At 35.2% G+C, this 21,246-nt stretch overlaps 1 protein-coding gene across 1 annotated transcript in view; it reads left to right on the forward strand.

Moving 5' to 3' along the window:
• The window catches only part of PKHD1L1 (PKHD1 like 1), a 147,041-nt gene that overhangs the window by 4,493 nt on the left and 121,302 nt on the right, over positions 1-21,246 (forward strand). Inside the window, exons 6-15 of the mRNA XM_039254390.1 lie at positions 2,776-2,829; positions 3,475-3,548; positions 4,796-4,838; positions 8,786-8,856; positions 10,282-10,392; positions 13,994-14,083; positions 15,916-16,184; positions 17,479-17,570; positions 20,502-20,661; positions 20,963-21,098. Coding sequence (XP_039110321.1) covers positions 2,776-2,829; positions 3,475-3,548; positions 4,796-4,838; positions 8,786-8,856; positions 10,282-10,392; positions 13,994-14,083; positions 15,916-16,184; positions 17,479-17,570; positions 20,502-20,661; positions 20,963-21,098 — 1,100 coding nt within the window. The remainder of the gene's footprint in view (positions 1-2,775; positions 2,830-3,474; positions 3,549-4,795; positions 4,839-8,785; positions 8,857-10,281; positions 10,393-13,993; positions 14,084-15,915; positions 16,185-17,478; positions 17,571-20,501; positions 20,662-20,962; positions 21,099-21,246) is intronic.

Consider the following 21,246-nt stretch of genomic DNA (forward strand, 5'->3'; position numbering starts at 1 on the left):
GATTAGCTGGTATATTTTCAGCCATATTATAGGAAGCAAAGTAGATTATTAGATGATTCATCGACATGAAAGCAAATGGCCAACATGCCTTTCTTTTTGGTCTGACGTAATTCTTTATTTTTCTGTAATGGATATTATTAACAGAAGGCACATGGAGGCAAGTTCAAGAGTAATTGAGTTGGTCATAGAACTTTATTACTGGATAACGTCTTACCTAATTTAACTGCCTCAGTTTGCATGTATATGTAAGTGTGTAGCTTGGAGGTTTATAGTTTAGTCAGGATTGGGGACAAGGAGGACCGAAGCCTCCTGACATGTAGTTTGGCTCTTTTCCTTTCATACCATGGTGCATGGGAGAGTGCTGAAACTAAAAATGGTTAATAACTTAAGTAGGATTTGAACACTGGTTCCTCCGTTTACCAGCTACAGAGCAGATGGTAATATTACTTAGTATGGTAGTATTTGATACTTAATATCAAAAAATAATTGTCTACAATTGGACCAGAAACTAGCATTTTCACTAGCATTATCTTTCTGTAGCATAGGAGTGCTATACCTATCTCATTTGTGCCTTGAAAGACTGAAAGCCCTCTTCATTTCCTATAGAAGGAAGTACAGAATCCATATTATGGCTTTGAAGAGGCTCCATGCTTATTGAATACATGTATAAAATGGATAAATAGATAAATTAGATAACAATTCAAACAACAATTAGAAGGTTTTTTTAAATACTAAAAAGGTGATATATATGTATACATACATATGAGTATATAATTGTGTAAAGCAAGTAATTTGAAAGGTTTTCCGAAATGAAATAAAGGTAATTTAGGTGACATTCTATGAGATAGAACTCAAATCACATTTGGATGCATATGTAACACTCTGGAAATGTTTGTATTGATTGCTTATATATAATAAAAGGAGTACTAAACAGAGAAATGAATATTTAACATTTTGTATAGACAGTTTAGCATAAAGGTTTTATTTGCTTCTGTATAGTTGAATGCTATGAATGGCTTATATTCTAATTCTTAGATGGGGTTTTCTAAGTCATCCTTTCCTATAATAATGCCAGGAAATAGAAAGCTTAACCTTCAAGGAGATTCCTTTTTTTCCCCAGTTGTAACTGAAATTTCCTGTGCTTAGTACAGAGGAATGGAGAGAAATTATTTCATGAAATTATAGAACTGCAGTCAGCAGCGACCTAGAGATCAGCCTACCCAGCCCTTGGACCCTGGAAACCCTAAGATCCTATATATAAATGTAGAAAATCTTTTCACACACCTATTGATGTGAGAGACGAAGGTCTTAGAACTGTGTTTATCTCATTTTACCATCTTTATTGTGACACCTGGTCCCCCAAAGCAGTTTACTGGGCCTGATTCCATTAGCAGGGAGCAATGGGCCGTGTTCTGGGCAGAAGTCAGGACACCAAAGCGTTCAAGCAGTTTCTGCTTCTCACAGTTCTTGTCAATTCAGCCTAATCTTCAAACTCAGACAAAGTACAGATTATAGAGGACACACAAATAACTAATGGACTTGGTGCCCACCAAGCAGATTTTGGTCTAAAAGATGGGATGAAAAAAATGTATATATTTAAGGGCAAATAGGGTAGTAATGCCGCTGACAGATAAACCCAGACCACTGTGGCAATCACTGGGCATGGTTAAGAGCCCTGCTGGAGCCCAACTGCCTGGGTTTGAATTCTCGATCTATTCCTTAGGGCTGTAGGCTTAAGCAAGCTACTCAACCTTCCTGCCTCAGTTTTTTCATCTATAGAATGGAAGAGTAACAGTAAGATGGTTGTAAGGTTTAAATGTAGTTAAGTGTCTGTAAGTGTTCGCTGCTAAATTTATTATTTAGGTGCAATAAGGCGAGAGGTTAGAAGGAGACTTTGAATCCATAAATCTCATACTGGGTACAGTAATTCAGTGTTCTTGCTTTACAAACCTAATGTAATGGTAAGTGAAAAGATTAGTGTTTAAAAGTATATTAAAAAGTGTAAAGTTCTCTGCAAACGGAAGTCCTTACTTTTTTAAGACTTCAGGTTTGTATCTGCACTTACTTTGAATCTGGTTTTCAGCACAGAAGCTGGGTGGTTTATGCTGAGTGCGGCCAAGAATACAGTCCCAGTCAGTCACGCCTGCCAGCTTCCAATAGCATCGGGTTCTTTCCTCCGTAAAGCAGTAGGTTGACCTGGTCAGCTGGGGACATGCACAGGCGGATGTTTCCCTGCAGCCTAACCCTGCCTCTTCCAGGGTTATCTCCATTCCAGTGGCGTTGAAGATGTTGTTCTCTTCATCCTGGTTACTCTGTGGGGTTTCTGCTGTGGACCTTGCCTAATTCCTACCTACAGGAATTAAAGGAACATACTTACTGTGTGTTCCAAAACACAAAATCCTGTTTTGTATTTGAATTAATGAAACTTCTGATGGAAGAGTCCCCATTATCTGTTTCTACATCGTCTGTTCCTGTGGTGTTATCACTTTCTAACACATACATTATGATTATCATGTTTATTGTCAGGTATCTCCCAGTTAGAATGTCAGTCCCACCAGGGCAAGATTTTTGTTTTGTTCCCTGATGTGTGCCAGTACCTACAGCAGAGGCTGCAACATAATAGATATACAATAGGTGTTTGTTGAAGGAATGGGTGATGGATAATAATAAGTGATTAAGAGAAAAATATAAGGTGTCAGTGAGCTTAGTGGGACGGGAGTATTTTGAAATGATTTACTAAACATAACGATCTTTTCCAATAAAATATTTGTACAGAGTTTATATTGGAGGAATGCCCTGTGAGCTTCTCATACCACAATCTGATAATTTGTAAGTAATTCAAATAATTTTCCTTAGAAAACGAATAGTAGATATGAACATACCAGTGTAAATAGTAATGTCTAGCAATACTCTATAGCTTAATACTCTAAAATATGGTATAAAATTATAATATTTTATACAGTAAATTAGCAATCATTTATATAGTTAGTTGTAACCTGATATCCTCTATTGTCTCCAGTATAGTATGATATGAACTATTATTAAGTTATTATGTTTTGGGATATTTTGAGAAACATCTTTATCAAATAATTATTTCATTTTTTAGCATTTAAAAATATTTAAAAGGAATAGCAATGGGGATAGCCAAATTAACTACAAAATATTTAATTATAAACTGAAGCTTTATTCAAGTATCTTCAGCCAAGGCTGGGAACTATTTTCATTTTACAGAAATTTTCATTACAGCAACCGTTTCTATCCTGATACATATTCTAAAGTCCAAAAGATGTTTTCAAGGAAACACAGTTTTTATTTTATTTTATTTATTTTATTTTACTTTACTTAAGTTAATTCAATTTTATTATTTTTTTGATAATAAATCGATCTTTATTATATAGATACTTAAGGGAAATACAGTATTTAAAAACTTTAGTGTCAATATAAACTTTGGAATTAACACATATATTTTATTAGGTATGGGCTAAAACTAGATCATCCAAATGGAGACATGGGTTCTATGATTTGTAAGACGACTGGAACCTATATTGGTAAATGTTGATCATCATTCTTCATAATTCTCAGAAATGCCTCACTCTATTTCCTTGTTTCATATTCTCTTAGATCTCCCCTGCATCTTCATCCCTTTCTTTAAAATTAACATTTCCTCTTTACCTTGGCTTCTTTTCAGTTTCATGTAAGCATGTATGAATTACCTTTTTCGTAAGGTTTACATTTAAGGTAAGCTTCTTCAGATTTCTTTTTCTTTTTTTTTTTTTATTCTTCTGTCATCCAGAAAATTCCATTAGTAATTTAGCTGTTTTCCCTGTAGCCTTACTTTTTGTTGTTGTTGTTTTTTCTCTTTGCTGTATGTACTCCGGACACATAAATCCTTCAGTTCTTTTTTTTCCAGTTTTATATGAACATATATCACTGTATAAGTTTAAGGCATACAACATGATGGTTTGATATACACATATTGTGAAATGCTTACCAGAGCAGGTTTAGCTAGCATCCATTTTTAGAAGGAGCTTCACTTCATTCTGTCTTGGAGCCTTTGCAAGCCTCCCATCCTGAGAATTTCAGATACAATGTCATGTCTTCAAAACAGCCTTCCCTGATGCCCTGCCTTCCACTCTCAAAGTTCACCCTCCTCTTTGATATCATAATTTTTGGTTCTCTGTTTGAGTCATTGCTCTTGGCTGACTGTTCCCTCTACTGCACAGTATGTGCAGTTCAGAGAACTGAGGGCTCACCCTGTGTCTCTCATCTCCTTAGCAGAGTGTCTCCCCCAAATAAATAGCTATTGAATGAATGAAGGAAATTAGAGGACTGTATGGTTATGTATATGTCCTTTTATCATTCTTCATTCATTATTATATTTATCAGGTTTTTCTAGTTATAGTTTTTAAAAATTTTTTAAGTTTATTTAAGAGAGTGTGTGAGTGGGGCATGGGTAGAGAGAGAGCAGGACAGAGGATCTGAAGAAGGCTCTGTGCTGACAGCAGAAAGCCCGATGTGGGGCTCGAACTCATGAACCATGAGATCATGACCTGAACTGAAGGCAGACGCTTAACTGACTGAGCCACTCAGGCACACCTCTGGTTATAATCTTGAGATATCTTAGTATGTATATTTTAAAATGCTTCTTTCAGATAATGTCTTTGAGGATTAATAAATGGTGTGTAATTACAGTTTTAGTTTTAAATTACTTTGGTTTTAATCAGCTTTATAATGTATAGTTATTGTTCTCCTGTGATTGGGAATTTAATTGATTGTGTATTTTAATTAATTCCAGGTCATCACAATGTCAGCTTCATCTTGGATAGTGATTATGGAAGGTAGGTCATTTTGTAAATAATTTTCATAATTGAGTCAACTGGGTAAATAAAATAAAAGTACATATTTACTTTGTGCTATAGATCCAGAGATTAAAGAACTGCTAATCACTTTTTTCTCCCAAATTAACATTTAAGAGGTCTGTAACTCCCTTTCTCTAATTTGTGCCTCAGACACAGCCTTTTAACTGTTGGAAAATCTAGCACTACCTAAAACAACAAATAAATCTTTGATTGTGATATTGAAAAGGGTTCTTTTATGTCTTACAGCTTTTCTGACTTAAATTGTAAGTCTTTTGATAACTAAATAGTTCACTTTTGATGTGAACTAATGTAAAAATAAATAAAATCCCACAGTTATATTACCAGATAAAGGTGTTCATTTAAAGTATCAAGACATACAGAGTGATGAATGATGGCAGCTACAGCTCTCAATTGTCCATCTTAGCACCAATGTTAATCACTTATATTCATGATTTTTTTTGTTTTGTTTTTTTGTTTTTTTTTTCAGTGATAAGCATTTTATTTCAAGAGATATATTCTGTAGACACAGAATAAAGGGGAAATTTTATTTATTTATGTACCAAGGTAGATTTTTACTCATACGACCCTACAGCACAATCCCATGTAATAATTCAAAATCCATTTGTGCTAATGGTAGCTGTTTTGACCCCAACAAGTCAAAGAGTTAATTTTATTGAATTAAGTCTTTCAAAGTCATGTCTCTCAGGGAATTCATGCATGAGCACTGGCTGGATGAGGAAATCATGATTTTTAATAAAGCTAGAAATCATATCTAGATATCTCACATCCTAATTTCACTACGAAAGACCGTATGTTTATAGAAATAGCAGAATATGCAAAACTCAACACATGTTGCAAACCTCATATTGCAGATAATAAAGAACATTTAGTGGCAGACATGGTGCTAAGCACTTTACATATATTGTCTAGTTGAATTCTCCCAAAGAAGCTATAAAATTGAGAGTTATCATCTCCCCAGAGTTTCACGCTGGGAACAGTGAGAATCGGGAATGTTGAATAATTTGCACATGGATATTCAGCCTGTCGGAAGCAGTGAGGTGTGTGAACCCACACAGCCTAACTCCAGCCTCTGAGCCCTCTGTTCTGGTGATCTGCCAAGAGTGGTGGAGGATTACAGCCGTAGAACCACATCACATCACCACGTGACATCCTGATCCAGGATTCTTTGACCATGGCAAAGATTACCCCACCTCTCTGTTTATTTGCAAATGTGTGGGGGCATTTGTTGGCTGTCAAAGTAACTGAGGCATGTTAATGGCCTTTTATGGGCAGAACCAAGATGTGCCAAACCTAAATGAATTATTCTGCTCAAAGTATCATAGTATCTCCCAATGAGAAAATGAGCCGGTTAACAGAAATCCAAATAAATCATAAATTCTAGCCATCCAATACTAATATAGCTGTAATAGATCAATAATAGGATAAGTCTGTTGATTTCTTTTTTGTTTCTGAGGAGAGACCAATGATTAGAAAAGATTGAAAAAGATTAAAAAGACTGAAAAAGATTGAGAAGAATGGCAATATTACAATCAAAGTAGATGTTATTCCTCACAGACTGTCCTCAAAGATGACATTTGATAATAAAGTTCATGCATGAAACTGTAATTGAGTTGGTGAGCCAAATCCATTATCATTATATTTGAGGATCATCTGGTTCCAGGCGTCCAGAGGCAATAGGTTTATAACAAAGTGATGATTGGGCTGCACACTTTATTATAGACCATTATAGACTGGACCAAAACCATGAAGAAGGTTAAGATTCAAGGGCAAACCATAGTGGATGGTATATAAATGGTACTAAGACTCGCCGTTGTGATTTCCATGGTGCAAATGACTTAGTGTCCCATGTTTTACCAGTTATCTTCTGCAAAGACACTACCTATATACATATAACTTGTTAGGAGTAGGGCAATAGGATTTTACTGAAAAGATTAGAAAATCATATTAGAAGCAGTAATTATTAGTTTTAAATGATTTCTTGAAATATATATACATTTTTTTAATGCCACTTTCATTCTTCTTCAGGTGGAAAAGATGAATTCTTAGTTCTGAGTCTGTATGAAAGGTATTAATTACCAAATCCATCACAGATTTCTCAGAGAAATAATTATCCAAAAATAGGTTTGAGTGAGCAAGCTTGAATGTGATTGATAAGTATATATAAATCAGCATGTTGCATTAACATGCCCTGAAACTTTCAATTTTAAAAAGCCAACCAATTTGCACATAATATAGACAAAAATATTACTTAAGATAGTTGACTCTGTGATCTTGACATATAGTTCCTTTTTTTTTTTTTAAGCCTGTGGCTTTTCTTTTGTATTAATGTCTCAGAATTGAGGAAACTGTTTCTATATAAAACAGTCTTAGGACTTTAAGATAACTGGTAAACATACGGCATATATTCTTAAAAGCCTAGTTTCATCATTACATGGCATTTAAAAAATGTTAAATGATTTTATAAATTAAAAAAATCCATATTTTACAAATTTCAGGAGTCTTCCTGAATATCAGATGAGCCTATTAACAATGATCATGGCCTCTATTCTATATTTCTTTTAATAGCTCACCTTCTCTCCTCTATTACCCCAAGTTCAAACAACAGCTGTTCCTAACTGATAAGGTTCAGATGAGGCTGCCTTAATTGAGAAATGCCTGGTCATTATCAATGAATTAGGGAAAATCACCTCAGTGTCATACCAAATAAATTACATTCAAATTTTATTTCAGGAGGCAATTTCCCACCAACTTAAGAAGAAGGGTTAATTTTTCAGACACAGGGTCTGACCACAGACAATATTGTTGGGGCTGGCATCATTTCAAATCTTCGAGAAATCAACTGAAAGGCTTATAGCATACAAATATAAATCCAGTATGAACTTCTTAAATAACTAACTTAGCATTCAGAATTGCCAGAGATACTTTAGTCTTGCAAATGTGCATCATAGTGCTTGGGTTAGATTTGTAGTTTACTGTTGGTTTCAACCACAAGATTTGCCTTATCCTTTTAGATTCTAGTTCAGTGTGTTAGAAATATAATGAATGGGCTTTGAGTCTTAACATTTGAATTTCTTAGCTTCTCTAATTATGAATTCCATTGAGGTAATTAAGGGAACAGCATTTAATATCTAGGATCAAATTCCTTACCGTCCTCACTCTCCAGGCTATGAAAGTACAAATCTTGTGGCTATCAAAAAATATGAACAAGTTCTGTGTTTATGAAGGGTGACTTAACTCTGGTGGTTTACTGTAAACTGCTTTCATTCATTGTGCTTTTATGCAGAATAGTGAGTGGCAGAAAAGAACTGTGTAGGATACAGTTTAGGAGCCAGGGCTAAGGACTCAAATTGCCTGCCTTCAAATTCTGTTTCTGCCACTTACTCCCTATGCGATCTTCAGTAAGAGAAATAGCTTCTCTGACTTGTACCTGCCTCATGGGGTTGATGTAAGGATAAAATGGCATAATGAACTTAAACCTTAAAAAGTCTTAGGTTAAAAGCTTAAAAACCTTAGCATGATATCTGATAAGTATTCAATAATGTTACTTATTCTAATGCTAAATGGGTTATAAGAGGGGAGAGAGAAGGGTGGTTGACACAAGAGCCTTCATGAAGGGTGATCCTGTTCTTTTACATGAATATGGATTCTTTACTGAGGTATAATTTGCATGTAATAAAATCTACATGATTTAAGTGTACAATTCAGTAAGTTCTGACAAGTGACTATTTGATTTGTATACTTTCATATTTGTGTAACCAGTAACTACATCAAGATACAGGACATTTTTATTTCCAAAGATTTTTTGCAGCTCCTTTGCAAATTATGACATGATTTGTTTTGGTAAAAAATAACATTTTCCTAAAATAAAGTTTATTTTAAAGGATTTTTACTTTTTTTTTATACAGGAGTTTCCCACAAAAAATGGCGTATTTTGTTTCTTCTCTAAACAAAATTTCAATGTTTCAGACATATGCAGGTATGTAACGTGTGTGTGTGTGTGTGTGTGTGTGTGTGTGAGTGAAACAGAGAGAGAGATAGAATGAGAGAGACAGAAGGGGGTGTATATACTTTATTTCATCAAATTGAAGAGAATAATGACTTAAGGTGTACTATATTAATTTATGTATTGCTAAGAAAGGAAAAACATCCAAGTTGGGGAACCTACTAGGAAGCCCTAACATTAAACTAGGACCCTGAAAACTATATTTTAATGTTTATTTTTGAGACAGAGACAGAACGTGAGCAAGGGATGATCAAAGAGAGAGGGAGACACAGAATCTGAAGCAGGCTCCAGGCTCTGTCAACACAGAACCTTATGTGGGGCTCAAACCCATGAACGGTGAGATCATGACCTGAGCTGAAATAGGATGCTTAACCGATGAAGCCACCCAGGAGCCCCTGAAAACTATGTTTTAAATAGAAGGTTGATTGACTCGCCAACGGAAAGACAGAGGAGAAATTTGCATGTCTCCACTTGGGCTGTTGGTTGAGGGAGGAAAAACATTCTCCATTGTCAGTTTAATCTACAAGGCAGTACTCTCAGATTTATGGTCTCAGTGTAGTCCAAAAGAATCCTCCAGCAGATTATAATTTACTTTAACTTACAGAAATCTCGGGTTGGTAGACTCCTAGGAAGTGTCGGAAGCAAACACAAACCCTCCTGGAAGAATTATACTTCATTCCAGGTCAGGAGTGATTGATGGAATGGCACATTCAGATTTCAGAGATGTTGGAATGTGAAGAAAAGTGTCTTGGAATCAATCACATATGACATATCCCAGTTTTTTCTTTTTAATGTGAAACTCATAAAAATACAAAGAACTTTGATGTATAGAACTAATAAGATTAAATTTCAATAAGAATCTACCATATGTCATGCACTGTGTTATTTTACTAATATGCCTAAAACTTTTATATATGAAGCCAGAAGACTTACAATCATAGTTAATGCATTACTATATGAGAAAAATATAAATATAATATGTTGGCCCAGAAATAGAAGAAAGTTTTATTATTTAAGAACATAAGGGTGAAGAGGCTGTTGTCTTGCCTTCTTGTGTTTTTTGTTTGTTTATTTGTTTGAATCACACAACTCTGCTCAGCCCAGGTTTTCCTTAATTTCTGCATCTCCATTACCAGGGTGTCCTTAGTAGCAGTCACCACTAAAATCTGGTTCCTACGAGATGCAGGCCTCTGTGAGAGCCATGTTCATTGTCCCCTTTGCATGATTGCATCAGGGACCAAATTGAAACTCTTCATTCATTCATTTAATAATCCAGTACCTAGTCTGTGCTATGTGCTAACATTAGGTAATTTAGAAAATTTATAAAAATCAAGCATTTGAGTTTATATGTAATGTTTATGACATTTTATTTAATGTGTTTCTCCTCCCTCCCTCCAGAGGTCACTACGATTTCCCCGTCACGAGGAAGTATTCAAGGTGGCACCATGCTCACAATAAGTGGACGGTTCTTTGATCAGACTGATTTCCCAGTCAGAGTTCTAGTTGGAGGTATTTTTATGACTTTTAATACATTATGTTATAAGAATAAATCCTGGCTTTCATTTAATAATTTGTAAGAAAAATAGTGGTCTTTTTGCAATTTTTTTAAAGTTTATTTATTTATTTTGAGAGAGTGCGCAAGCTTGAGCCAGGGAGTGGGAGAGAGAGAAAGAATCCCAAGCAGGTTCTGCATTGTCAGTGTGGAGCCTGATGTGGAGCTCAAACTCACAAACTGTGAGATCATGACCTGAGTGGAAATCTAGAGTCGGACACCCAACTGACTGGGCCAAAAGGCACCCCTTAATGTTTTACATTTAAAGTTGAGTATTTTCACATGGGCATTTGGCTCTGGGGCTTGATACTTTTCCCATTGCTACTTTCCAGTGAGGACCATTTCTTGCAACTTTTACACGATCAGGACTTGGGCTCTGAGGTCATCAACAAAGGACATCGTATGGTAGCAACATGGTTTCCATCCACAAATTCCCCACCATACTTTGAGACACATATACCCTCTATTTAACAAACTTTTAAATGCCCTTTTTGAACTGTTGTATAATTCTGAGGGGGGTGGTTAGTTATGGGAATGTAAAGTACATAGGGATACTCTTCTCATCCCATTTTTGTTGATTGTGCTTTATCTGGACGTCAGGAATTACTGATAGTATTGGCTTTGGAAAAGCACTGATGTGTTCTATCTTTACAAATGTACATAGGACTTAGTTCCTGGTTATACATCATTTTTATGTATCTGCTGCGACTGGTTCAAGGTAGGGAGCCGTGTAGCTCAAAACGGAGATGCAGGATGAACGTAATAGTGGGGATCTTCCCACTTACTCATAATCACTTTACCTACCTTGATGAGCAAAGTATTGCCATGTCTGCCCATGCAGTTGGGCACATACTTTTTCTGATACAGCTCTTTGCCTTGGTACTTTCTACTTTTACGGAATCTGCCCATGAGCCAACCAAAATGTGATTTAAAGAAAAATTAATATAAAATAACCTCATCTAACATTTATATCTCTATCTCTATATATGCTATTTTAAAGTTTAAATATAAATATGTTTCAAATGTTAAAACCAAGAACATAAAATATTTTAAATTTATATGCTATCTTTTATGATCTGATATTGTAATATGCAATGTTGTGATAGTTGATATGCAAATATAACTATAATATGTTAAATTTTTATGATATTTCATTGCCATTAATATGACAACCAGGGGAGCCTGCGTGGCTCAGTCGGTTAAGCGTCCTACTTCAGCTCAGGTCACAATCTCATGGTTCGTGGGTTCGAGCCCCGCATCAGGCTCTGTGCTGACAGCCAGCTCAGAGCCTGGAGCCTGTTTCAGATTGTGTGTCTCCCTCTCTCTCTGACCTTCCCCTGCTCACGCTGTCTCTCTCTCAGAAATAAATAAAACATTAAAAAAATTTTTTTAAATATTAAAAAAAATGAAAACCAGGTCCAGGATTTTAAATCCTCAGTAATTCCTTTTTCTTTTAATTTGTTACTTTTTATAAAAGTTTTTATTTAAAATCCAATTAGTTAACATACAGTGTAACATTAGTGTCAAGGGTGCAATATAGTGATTCAACACTTCTATACAACAACCAGTGCTAATTATAAGTGCCTTCCTTAATCCCCATCAACTATTTAACCTATCCCCCCATCTACCTCCACTCTGTTAACCATCAGCTTGTTTTCAATAGTTAAGAGTCTGTTTCTTGGTTTGCTTGTCTCTCTCTCTCTCCTTCTCTCTCTCTTTTCCCTTTGCTCATTTGTTTTATCTTTTAAATTCCATATATGAGTGAAATTATATGCTATTTGTTTTTCTCTTATTTTGCTTAGCATAATACTCTCTAGCTCCATCCGCATCATTTCAGATGACAAGATTTCATTCTTTTTATGGCTGAGTAATATTCCATTGTATATATATACATATATATATGTATATGTACATATATATGTATACCACCTCTTCTTTATCCACTCATCACTTGATGGACACTTGGTCTATTTCCATAATTTGGCTATTGTAGATAATGCTGATATAAGCATTGGGGTGCATGTATCCCTTTGAATTAGTATTTTTGTATTCTTTGGGTAAGTACCTAGTAGTGCAGTTACTGGTCATAGGGTAATTTTTTTAAACAGTTTGAGGAACCTCGTTCTGTTTTCCAGAGTGACTGTACCAGTTTGGATTCCCACCAACAGTGCAAGAGGGTTCCCTTTTCCCTACATCATTGCCAACACCTGTTGTTTCTTGTGTTATTAATTTTAGCCATTCTGACAGGTGTGAGGTGATATTTCATTGTAGTTTTGATTTGTATTTCGCTGCTGATGAGTGGTGTTGAGCATTTTTTCATGTGTCTTTTGGCCATTTGTATGTCTTGTTTAGAAAATGTCTATTCGTGTCTTCTGCCCACTTTTTAATTGGATTATTCATATTTTGGGTGTTGAGGAATCCTTGTTGATTTCTTGAAAATAATGATTTGTTTATGTATCTTTCCCTTGCTCTAAACAAAATAGGCTAAGTTGGTTTAATATACTATTCAAATGTATTGTTTTCTAGTTCAATTACCTTGCATTCACAGAGCATTCAAAATCATGAAAGGTAGTGTAGAAATATGTTTTCCGGGCCACCAAACAAGACTTGGAAAAGATACCTTCCTCCATTTGCTATCCCTTGCCTCACTTTTCCATAGGCTGTGATTCCCATGTCTGTAAATACTTACTGGACTGACCTTACATGAGGCTCTGACTTTGAGGGACACTTGGAAGTCTAAAACATAGACTCTTCACTCAATTCAAGTTGTGCTTTTGGATAAGTATAATCATTCTCTTTTTTTTTTTTTTTTTTAATATTTTATTTATTTCTAGGAGAGATAGAGATAGCGTGAGCAGGGGAGGGTCAGAGAGAGAGGGAGTCACAGACTGAAACAGGCTCCAGGCTCTGAGCTGGCAGTCAGCACAGAGCCCGACGCGGGGCTCGAACCCACGAACCGCGAGATCATGACCTAAGCGAAAGTCGGACGCTTAACCGACTAAGCCACCTAGGCGCCCCAAGTATAATCATTCTCATTTAAACCCTTGTCTGTTTTGGTTTCAGTCTGCCTGTGAAAATACCATTTACAAATTACAATCTCTGTTGTTTTCATTTGGAGAACTTGGACTGTAGTGTCATTTTATTTATTATTTATTTATTTATTTTACCTAAGAGGGCTGTGATCATAAGCTTTTTTAGATTCTGAACATCATGGGTTTGTTCAGCACCTTTTCTATAGGAGACAAAATATAAGGCTTCAATTTGGACTCAGAAGTGAAATCTCTAACAGTGACATAGTTTTATCATTTTTTAAAATTGTGTTTCTCAGAAATTACAACATTTTCTAACTCAGACTTGTGATGTTTTGCCAGGAAAAAGTATGACAATTAATAACTGATATGCTTTGTTGGGTAACATATAAAGGAAATGAAGAACACCCAGCTTTGCTTCCTTGCTTATGCAACTTGGTTTTCATCAAAAAACTATTTCAAGATAAGCTGATTATGATTTGCATTATAGAGCTCTGTAGTAATAGCTCTACACCTTGCTTCTCTCTAGGCCAAGCCTGTAATATTTTGAATGTCACAGAAAATAGCATATGCTGCAAGACACCCCCTAAACCTGCTGTTCTCAGAACTGTATATCCAGGTAAGTTACCAGAAGAGAGAACAGCCATTTCTGCATTTATGTAGGAAGACATGTATCATTAGAGTTTTAGTACATTCTGGCTGCTGAAACAGAATACCGTAGACCAGGTAGCTTTTAAACAACCAACATTAATGTCTTACAGTTATGGAGGCTGGGAAGTCCCAGATCATGGTACCAGCAGATAGGATGTCTGGTGAAGGCCTGCCTCCTCAGAGATGGCACCTCCCTGGGACTAGAGAGTCCTCTTTCATAAGGACTGTAATCCCATTTATGAGATTAAGTCCAATCTGGTGACCTAAACACCTCCCGAAGGCCCCACCTGCTAATAATATCATGTTGGGCTTCAACATAAAGGTTTCAACATATGAGTTTTGGAGAGGATACAAACATTCAGCCTGTAACAATTAGTAACAAAAAAATATTTGAGCTATTTAGAATTTGTAGTGAGAATTATAATAAATGTCTTCCTAGTTTTCTTCTTTATACCTTCTGGATCAGGAAATATTTGCATTAAAATAGCTCCATCAAAGCTGCACCATGCCTAAATTCCTCAGACACCCTACTGAAAACAGCACATCTCTATTGAATGAGTTCAATGGTGACTTTATTTACAATTAAATGAGATAACTAAATATTGGTGCAGGGTACATGCCAATTATATAAATGCCTTTCTGTGGCTAAAAAATAAATGGCAGAGATTACATCCTTACTTGTCCAGAATGTTTTAAGAGTGGTAAAGGAAAGAGAGAAATGGAACTCAAATTCTTCCCAGACTTTGGCCTGTAGCCAAAGTGACATGTGCCGTGGTAGCACTGAGAGGCCGTGCATGGGTTTGAGGGTGTGTTTCTCTTATCTTGTGCATGCAGTGAATTGGTTTATAATTATATCACTGGTTGGTATTTCAAGTCAAGAAAATTATGTTTATCAACCTCTTAAATTTCCTTGTTTTGAATGACATTAGAAGAAAATGACCCGTTTAAGAAGAGAATTTTTATAATCACAGTTGGTAAAGAAACTTTAAAGAAAGTTGCATGTATCAGAGCACACTTCTGCTGCAGAAGTTGAAAGTGCACAAGCTTCTCTCCGAACAAACTCAGTAGAAGAGGAGGAACCTTAATTTTCTAGATCCAGCCACTCCAGACCAACTTCAGGCTGCTGAAAGAAGGCATGAGTTTGATTGTTGTATTTCAAGGAAGAAAAAAAAAGTGAGATGGCTCCCTTAGGATTAGGAAAAAACTTTTAATTACAGAGTTTACATTAGCAAGTGTAAGTTCCCTTTAATGAGATTATTCTCTCTGATTCTGTCCAAGAAGGAGATGAATTCATAGCAGAAGTAGTGTCAAAAAGAAAAAGAACAAATAATGACAAATCTTAAAGCCAACACTGTCTGTTCTTTGATTAGTTGTAAACCATTAGTTGAGTAACTTTTGTCCGGCAAAGGTTTTGAAATCAAATGGTCTGAACCATGAAATTTTGAGACTTAACTATATAAAGCAACATGAGTCATATCATAGGTGATAATTATTATATTATTATCTTAAGTAAAGCACTTAGTAATATGTAATCCCCATAGCAACCACACAAATAGAAATGTCACTCCTACTTTATATATGTAGAATCGGAGGTGTAAATATATGAAATAATCATAAATATATTGTAGACTATCCTAACAGCACTGTATCCTTTGGGTACAGGTATATGTACAGGTAGGTGCAATTGTTTTGTTTACATGTATGCTCTAAAAATGTGAGTAACAATAGAATATCTATAACCACCACCCAAGAAGACACCACATCAAAATTCTGATGAGAATACTTTTTCATTAAATTCAGGTGGGAGAGGCCTAAGGCTTGAGGTCTGGAATAATAGTAGGCCAGTACATCTTGAAGAGATACTTGAATACAATGAGAAAACACCAGGGTACATGGGTGCAAGTTGGGCAGATTCAGCATCTTACATTTGGCCTATGGAGCAAGACACATTTGTTGCACGCTTCAGTGGATTTTTGGTGGCTCCGGAATCTGATGTCTATAGATTCTACATCAAAGGTGATGACCGTTATGCTATTTATTTCAGCCAAACTGGACATCCAAAAGATAAGGTAAGGAAGCTGCAGAATACTAATTAATATTTTAAAAGCGATATGATAGCCTTTATATGTATCTCATTTATTCTAATCCAAACCGATGCATATATTAAAGAGTTTATGAGAGATATTTTCACGTGATTGGGTTCGTGGCTATTTTAATACGTGTGATGTTTCATCGTAGAAAACCCATGGCTTAGGAAAAAATGCTTTCCTGTATCTAAATTTGCTCTAGGAAGGAAAAAAATATATACTTCCTTTAAAGATTATTTTAATTATGGAAGAATTATAACCATACTTAGGAAATTTGGGAAAGAGTGAAAATATTTCACTATTCTACTAGATCTATTTCACTATTATTTGGTTATGAGATTAAAGTCTATAATGTCTTTTTGTGTCTATTTTATTGTTATATAAATAAGATCATGCATCCAATTTCATAATCATTTTTCACATATTAATTTTCCAAATTTTATTAAATAATTTGCACAACACAATTTTTGATGACTTAAAAATGTTTTATTGCATGGGTTTGAATTGGATAACTTTGTGCATGTGGGTAAGTTTTTAGTTTACTTTTGACTTTTCATGACCACAAATAATACTCAGTTGAACATTAGTTCATTGAACATTGAATTATTCTGCATTTTAATTATTTCTTTAGGAGGATTTCACAAATATAAAACTAATAAACCAAATCAGAAGAACATTTTATGACTACATGTATATGGCAAGATTGCCTCCCAACCTGGAGGAACAAATTTAAATTGTTGCTTGTAATATATGACTTCTAATTTTACCATAGCTTTTCAGCATGTTTCCTCCAAAGATGGTATAGTCTTTCCTGATGGGAATCCCAGAGTGTTCTCAGTCTGGCATCTAGACCCATTTAGTGACTTTGGCATCTTTTAGACCTACTTTTAGTGATATCTTATAGATTAAACCCCTAAGAGCTCTCCACAGAGCAAGAAGATGTTTTATTTAACAATACCAACCTTCCTCCTGGTATGTATCTCTTTATTTTCCATCAGGGTTCTAATCATGGAAAGCTGTGGTTTGTGCATATTCATGGTATAGGGATGCTGATGTTAGGTAAGGGTGGAAGGTGTGAAGTGAGCTTTGATAATTTTTAAAAACTCAATTTCACCATGGATAACAGATCTTAGAAGAAAAATATATAGTTTCACACTTTCTATTCATGAAAGTTCTAGGACTGATAGAAATAATAAATGATAAATGAATGCTGAAAAGGTTTATTAATAAGTTCTTTTCTGTCTGTCTGTCTCTGTGTCTTTCTTTTTGGGATAAGGTGAGGATTGCATATCATTCTTCCAATGCCAACAACTATTTTTCCAGTCCAACACAACGTTCAGATGACATTCATCTTCAGAAAGGAAAAGAGTAAGGTTTTTAAATCTTCATTAAACTGTTGTGTGGTATTTAAGAACTGTAAGTTTATATCTAAAAATATTGTCAATTTGCTTTATTGGTTGAAATGATGTTATTTTATTGGCTTAATTTATAATTGGTCATTCTCTATAATTTTATTAAATATTATTTCTATATTTCCAAGAATATTGGCATTCAGCCAACCAGGGAAATTTTAAATCTAAATATTTCTATTGCAGAAATTATAATTTTGTGATATTTACTTGATCCTGTTCTTAGTTTCTTACTAGAACTTGTTAGTCAATCCAGCCATCTAATTTCCCTGCCCCTGCACCTGAGCTCTTGAATATTTTTAGAAGAAGCATAAAACCACATGAATTGGTACCACACCTAACATATATTTAATATTCACTGATTTATTTTAGATATTGGGCCAGGAAATTTAATAAAAAAAATACTCAAATCTAGTCCCTGCCCTTAAGGAGTGCATCATTTAGTGCTGAAAGGTCAAGTTCAGAGAGAAAACGACACTTTCATTCAAATACCAGATAACCCCATTCAAAAAGGCATTCAGGATTAAAGGAAAGCAAGAGGTAAAACCCATGATATATTCAAAGTAGCTAAGTTACAAGGAGATCCAAGACTCAGTGATATCATCTTCCATTTATCATCTGTATGTTAGGTTTTGCTGCATAAGATACCACTCCCCCAAATTTTGTAACTTAAAGCAACCCAATTTTTTTATTGGCCAGGCAGTTCTTTTGGTCCTGGCTGCTCTAGTTGGTGATTGATGGCCTAGGATGCCCTCACTCATATATCAGGAGCCTCAGTTGGCATGGCTGAAACTTAGATATTTGGGATGTCCCACTTCACATGGTCTCTCATCTCCCAAGAGCTCCCCAGGCTTATCAAATTCATCAATGGGTTTCTAGTAATAAAGAGAGCAATTCCTATTGGACATAATCTTTTTAAACACTCTGCTGTATCACTTCTGCTAATATCCTATTGGCCAAAGCAAATGGCCAAATCTAGATTCAAGGGATGAAGAAAGACTTCACTTTCAGATGGAAGGAGATGTTTTTCCTTCACTCTGTCACACCATCCTTCCACATATTGACAGCACCGTGAAGACCTGATGGAGCTAGACAGAGAGGGTTGCGATTAAAGGTACCTGAGAGCAATCATACTCAGTGTTATCACTGAAACCTTAGTAATAGTGACATGGGAAAAGCATTCCATTCTTTTTCTCTTCCTCCTTCTACTATCACTTCTTTATGTACTTAAACATTTGCTTTTTTAATCAGGATCACTGGGCCAATTCAGGGTAAACAGAGCACTTAATTAATCCCTACTGCTAGTAAGTGTTAATACACTTCAAGGCTTTGCTTGGCCTTGGAAAGTGCGTTCAGTTTACCTGCTTGGCAGGAGCATAGAGTTTACATGAAAGTGAGTCGTAATACATCTGCTGTCTGCTTTCTGCAAGGCAGCTTGGAATTTACACACTGATACTTATAATGATGGCTGTGAATTTACAAATTGAGGCCATGTCCTTGGCTTATTGCACAGTGGTCCCTGGGGCCTTTTCAAAGGTACCTCATTTGCCAAATTCATCCTACTCAGATAATATGGCCCCATCTCTAAGTCATATCTTTTTCATTACCCTGTTCTACTTTGAATCAGTTACTAATTTTTAATAATCTTTTAATCTTTAAAACTTTCTTAGTCTCTGTTATTCATATAAACAAAGAGAATGAATATATTTTTATGGGATTTTGTGAAGATTAAATATGATGATGTCTATAAAGTGCTCAGTTTAATGTGTGATACATGGAAAATGCCTAATTATTATTTTTAAGCTGCTAACAAGGATACAGAATTTAATGGTTCTTCTTCGAGTCCTACTTCTTACTATTGCCCACATTCATTTGGTAGAACTGGCAAACGGGTTCTCAGAACAGCCAAGAGCCTGATGGAATCCTCCTATATCAGTTCTATGAAGGGGATGACGCAGGGCTTCATCATCCTAGAATGATGAGAGGTGATAAATGTCTCTCAGTCAGAGTCTTTCATGAATTGTGAATACTTATTCTTCATTTACAAAAGGGTATCTGTTGAATGATGTGAGGCAATTTAGAGGAACTCCCAGCTGGCCTCTCCAAAGACGGGAGCAATGGTGACATTGATTGAGATTTAAGTAGGTAACCAGTAGCTTCACTCACCTGTAGCAGCTGGTCAGTGAATGCCTTATCCTGCACAGGCAGTTAGATGATCCAGCTCGTTGGAGGGACCATAATCAATCTAATCAGTAAAAGTTTCCTGAAGCAGTGTTTTATTTCCAAAGTTATTAGTGGAGCCATTATTCAAGGAACTAGAGAGGAACTTCCATCCCTGACACGTTTAAGCTCTCAGATACAAAACATGTGATATATCTAAGTCTGCCTGTTATTTTCTTACACACATTAGAGTATTTAAACTCTGCATGCCCTCTGTGTTTTATGCCAGGGAGTTTGCATTGTAATCTACAATGTAATTTTGTTTAAAGCTTCTTGAGGACAGGAGAATAATGTCTTTTTTTCAATAAATATTTATTGACAAAACTAAATGAATTAGTCATGAATGGGGACAACTCTGTATCTCTAGTGCAGATGCCTTCCGTAATTCATTTTATTTTAACAATCTGCTATCAAATTTTAATATTTAAAATCAGGGATACTATAACATAAATCATTAACAGGCAGGTGTTTTATTTTTATTTATTTATTTTTTAATTTAACTTTTATTTTATTTTATTTTATTTTTAAATAGTTTATAGTCAAGTTGGTTTCCATATAACACCCAGTACTCATCCCCACAAGTGCCTTCCTCCATGCCCATCACACCCACAAGTAGGTGTTTTATATGGTGTTGAAATTTTATTCATTGGAAAAAATTCATATTTTTCAGATATTACATTGAAATCTTGCTGCAGGAGTATAGACTGAGTGCCTTTGTTGATGTTGGCCTGTATCAGTATGGAAATGTCTATACTGAGCAACAAACAGAGGATGCAGTAAACGAAGAACAAGTTATCAGATCTCAGTCGACAATTGTCCAGGAAGTACAGGTTTGCTATGATGATAGATCTGCATTAGAAAGTTAATGTTCAAACGTAGCTCTATTTGGCTATTAATTTTATTATGGAAGACACTGTTTGAGGGGAAAGCAGTCATGGAAAATTATTGACATGTGGCTAGAAGTATCTGTATTATAAATGAAAGAGACTGTTATTTGGTAAGACTGAAACTTTAAAATATTTTATCATTTGCAGTAAAATAGAGAAATAAAGAGGCATTGAATAATTGGCTCTCATGCTTTTTAAATGTGTTTTTCTATACAGTAAAGATATTTTTTAAATTGGGAAATAGGTTATAACATTGGAAAACTGGGAAAGAACTACTGCAAGTAGTGAAGTTCAAAAGATCACAGTAACCAGTCCATGCGTGGAAGCTAATTCATGTTCCCGCTACCATTATAGATTAATCTATAACATGGAAAAAACTGGTAAGTTGTAAATAATGAAGGAGATTTCATTTCTCTTCATTTATAGATGAAATTATAAAAATTTGCTCTAGTTCATTTCTACTGTCTGGAAAATATTGTTTTAATAGTATGCTAGCCAAAGAGGCTAAAAATATATTATGAAGAAAAA

Source organism: Hyaena hyaena, unplaced genomic scaffold (genome assembly GCF_003009895.1).
Source record: "Hyaena hyaena isolate Hyena2069 unplaced genomic scaffold, ASM300989v1 scaffold_482, whole genome shotgun sequence".
NCBI lineage: Eukaryota > Metazoa > Chordata > Mammalia > Carnivora > Hyaenidae > Hyaena > Hyaena hyaena.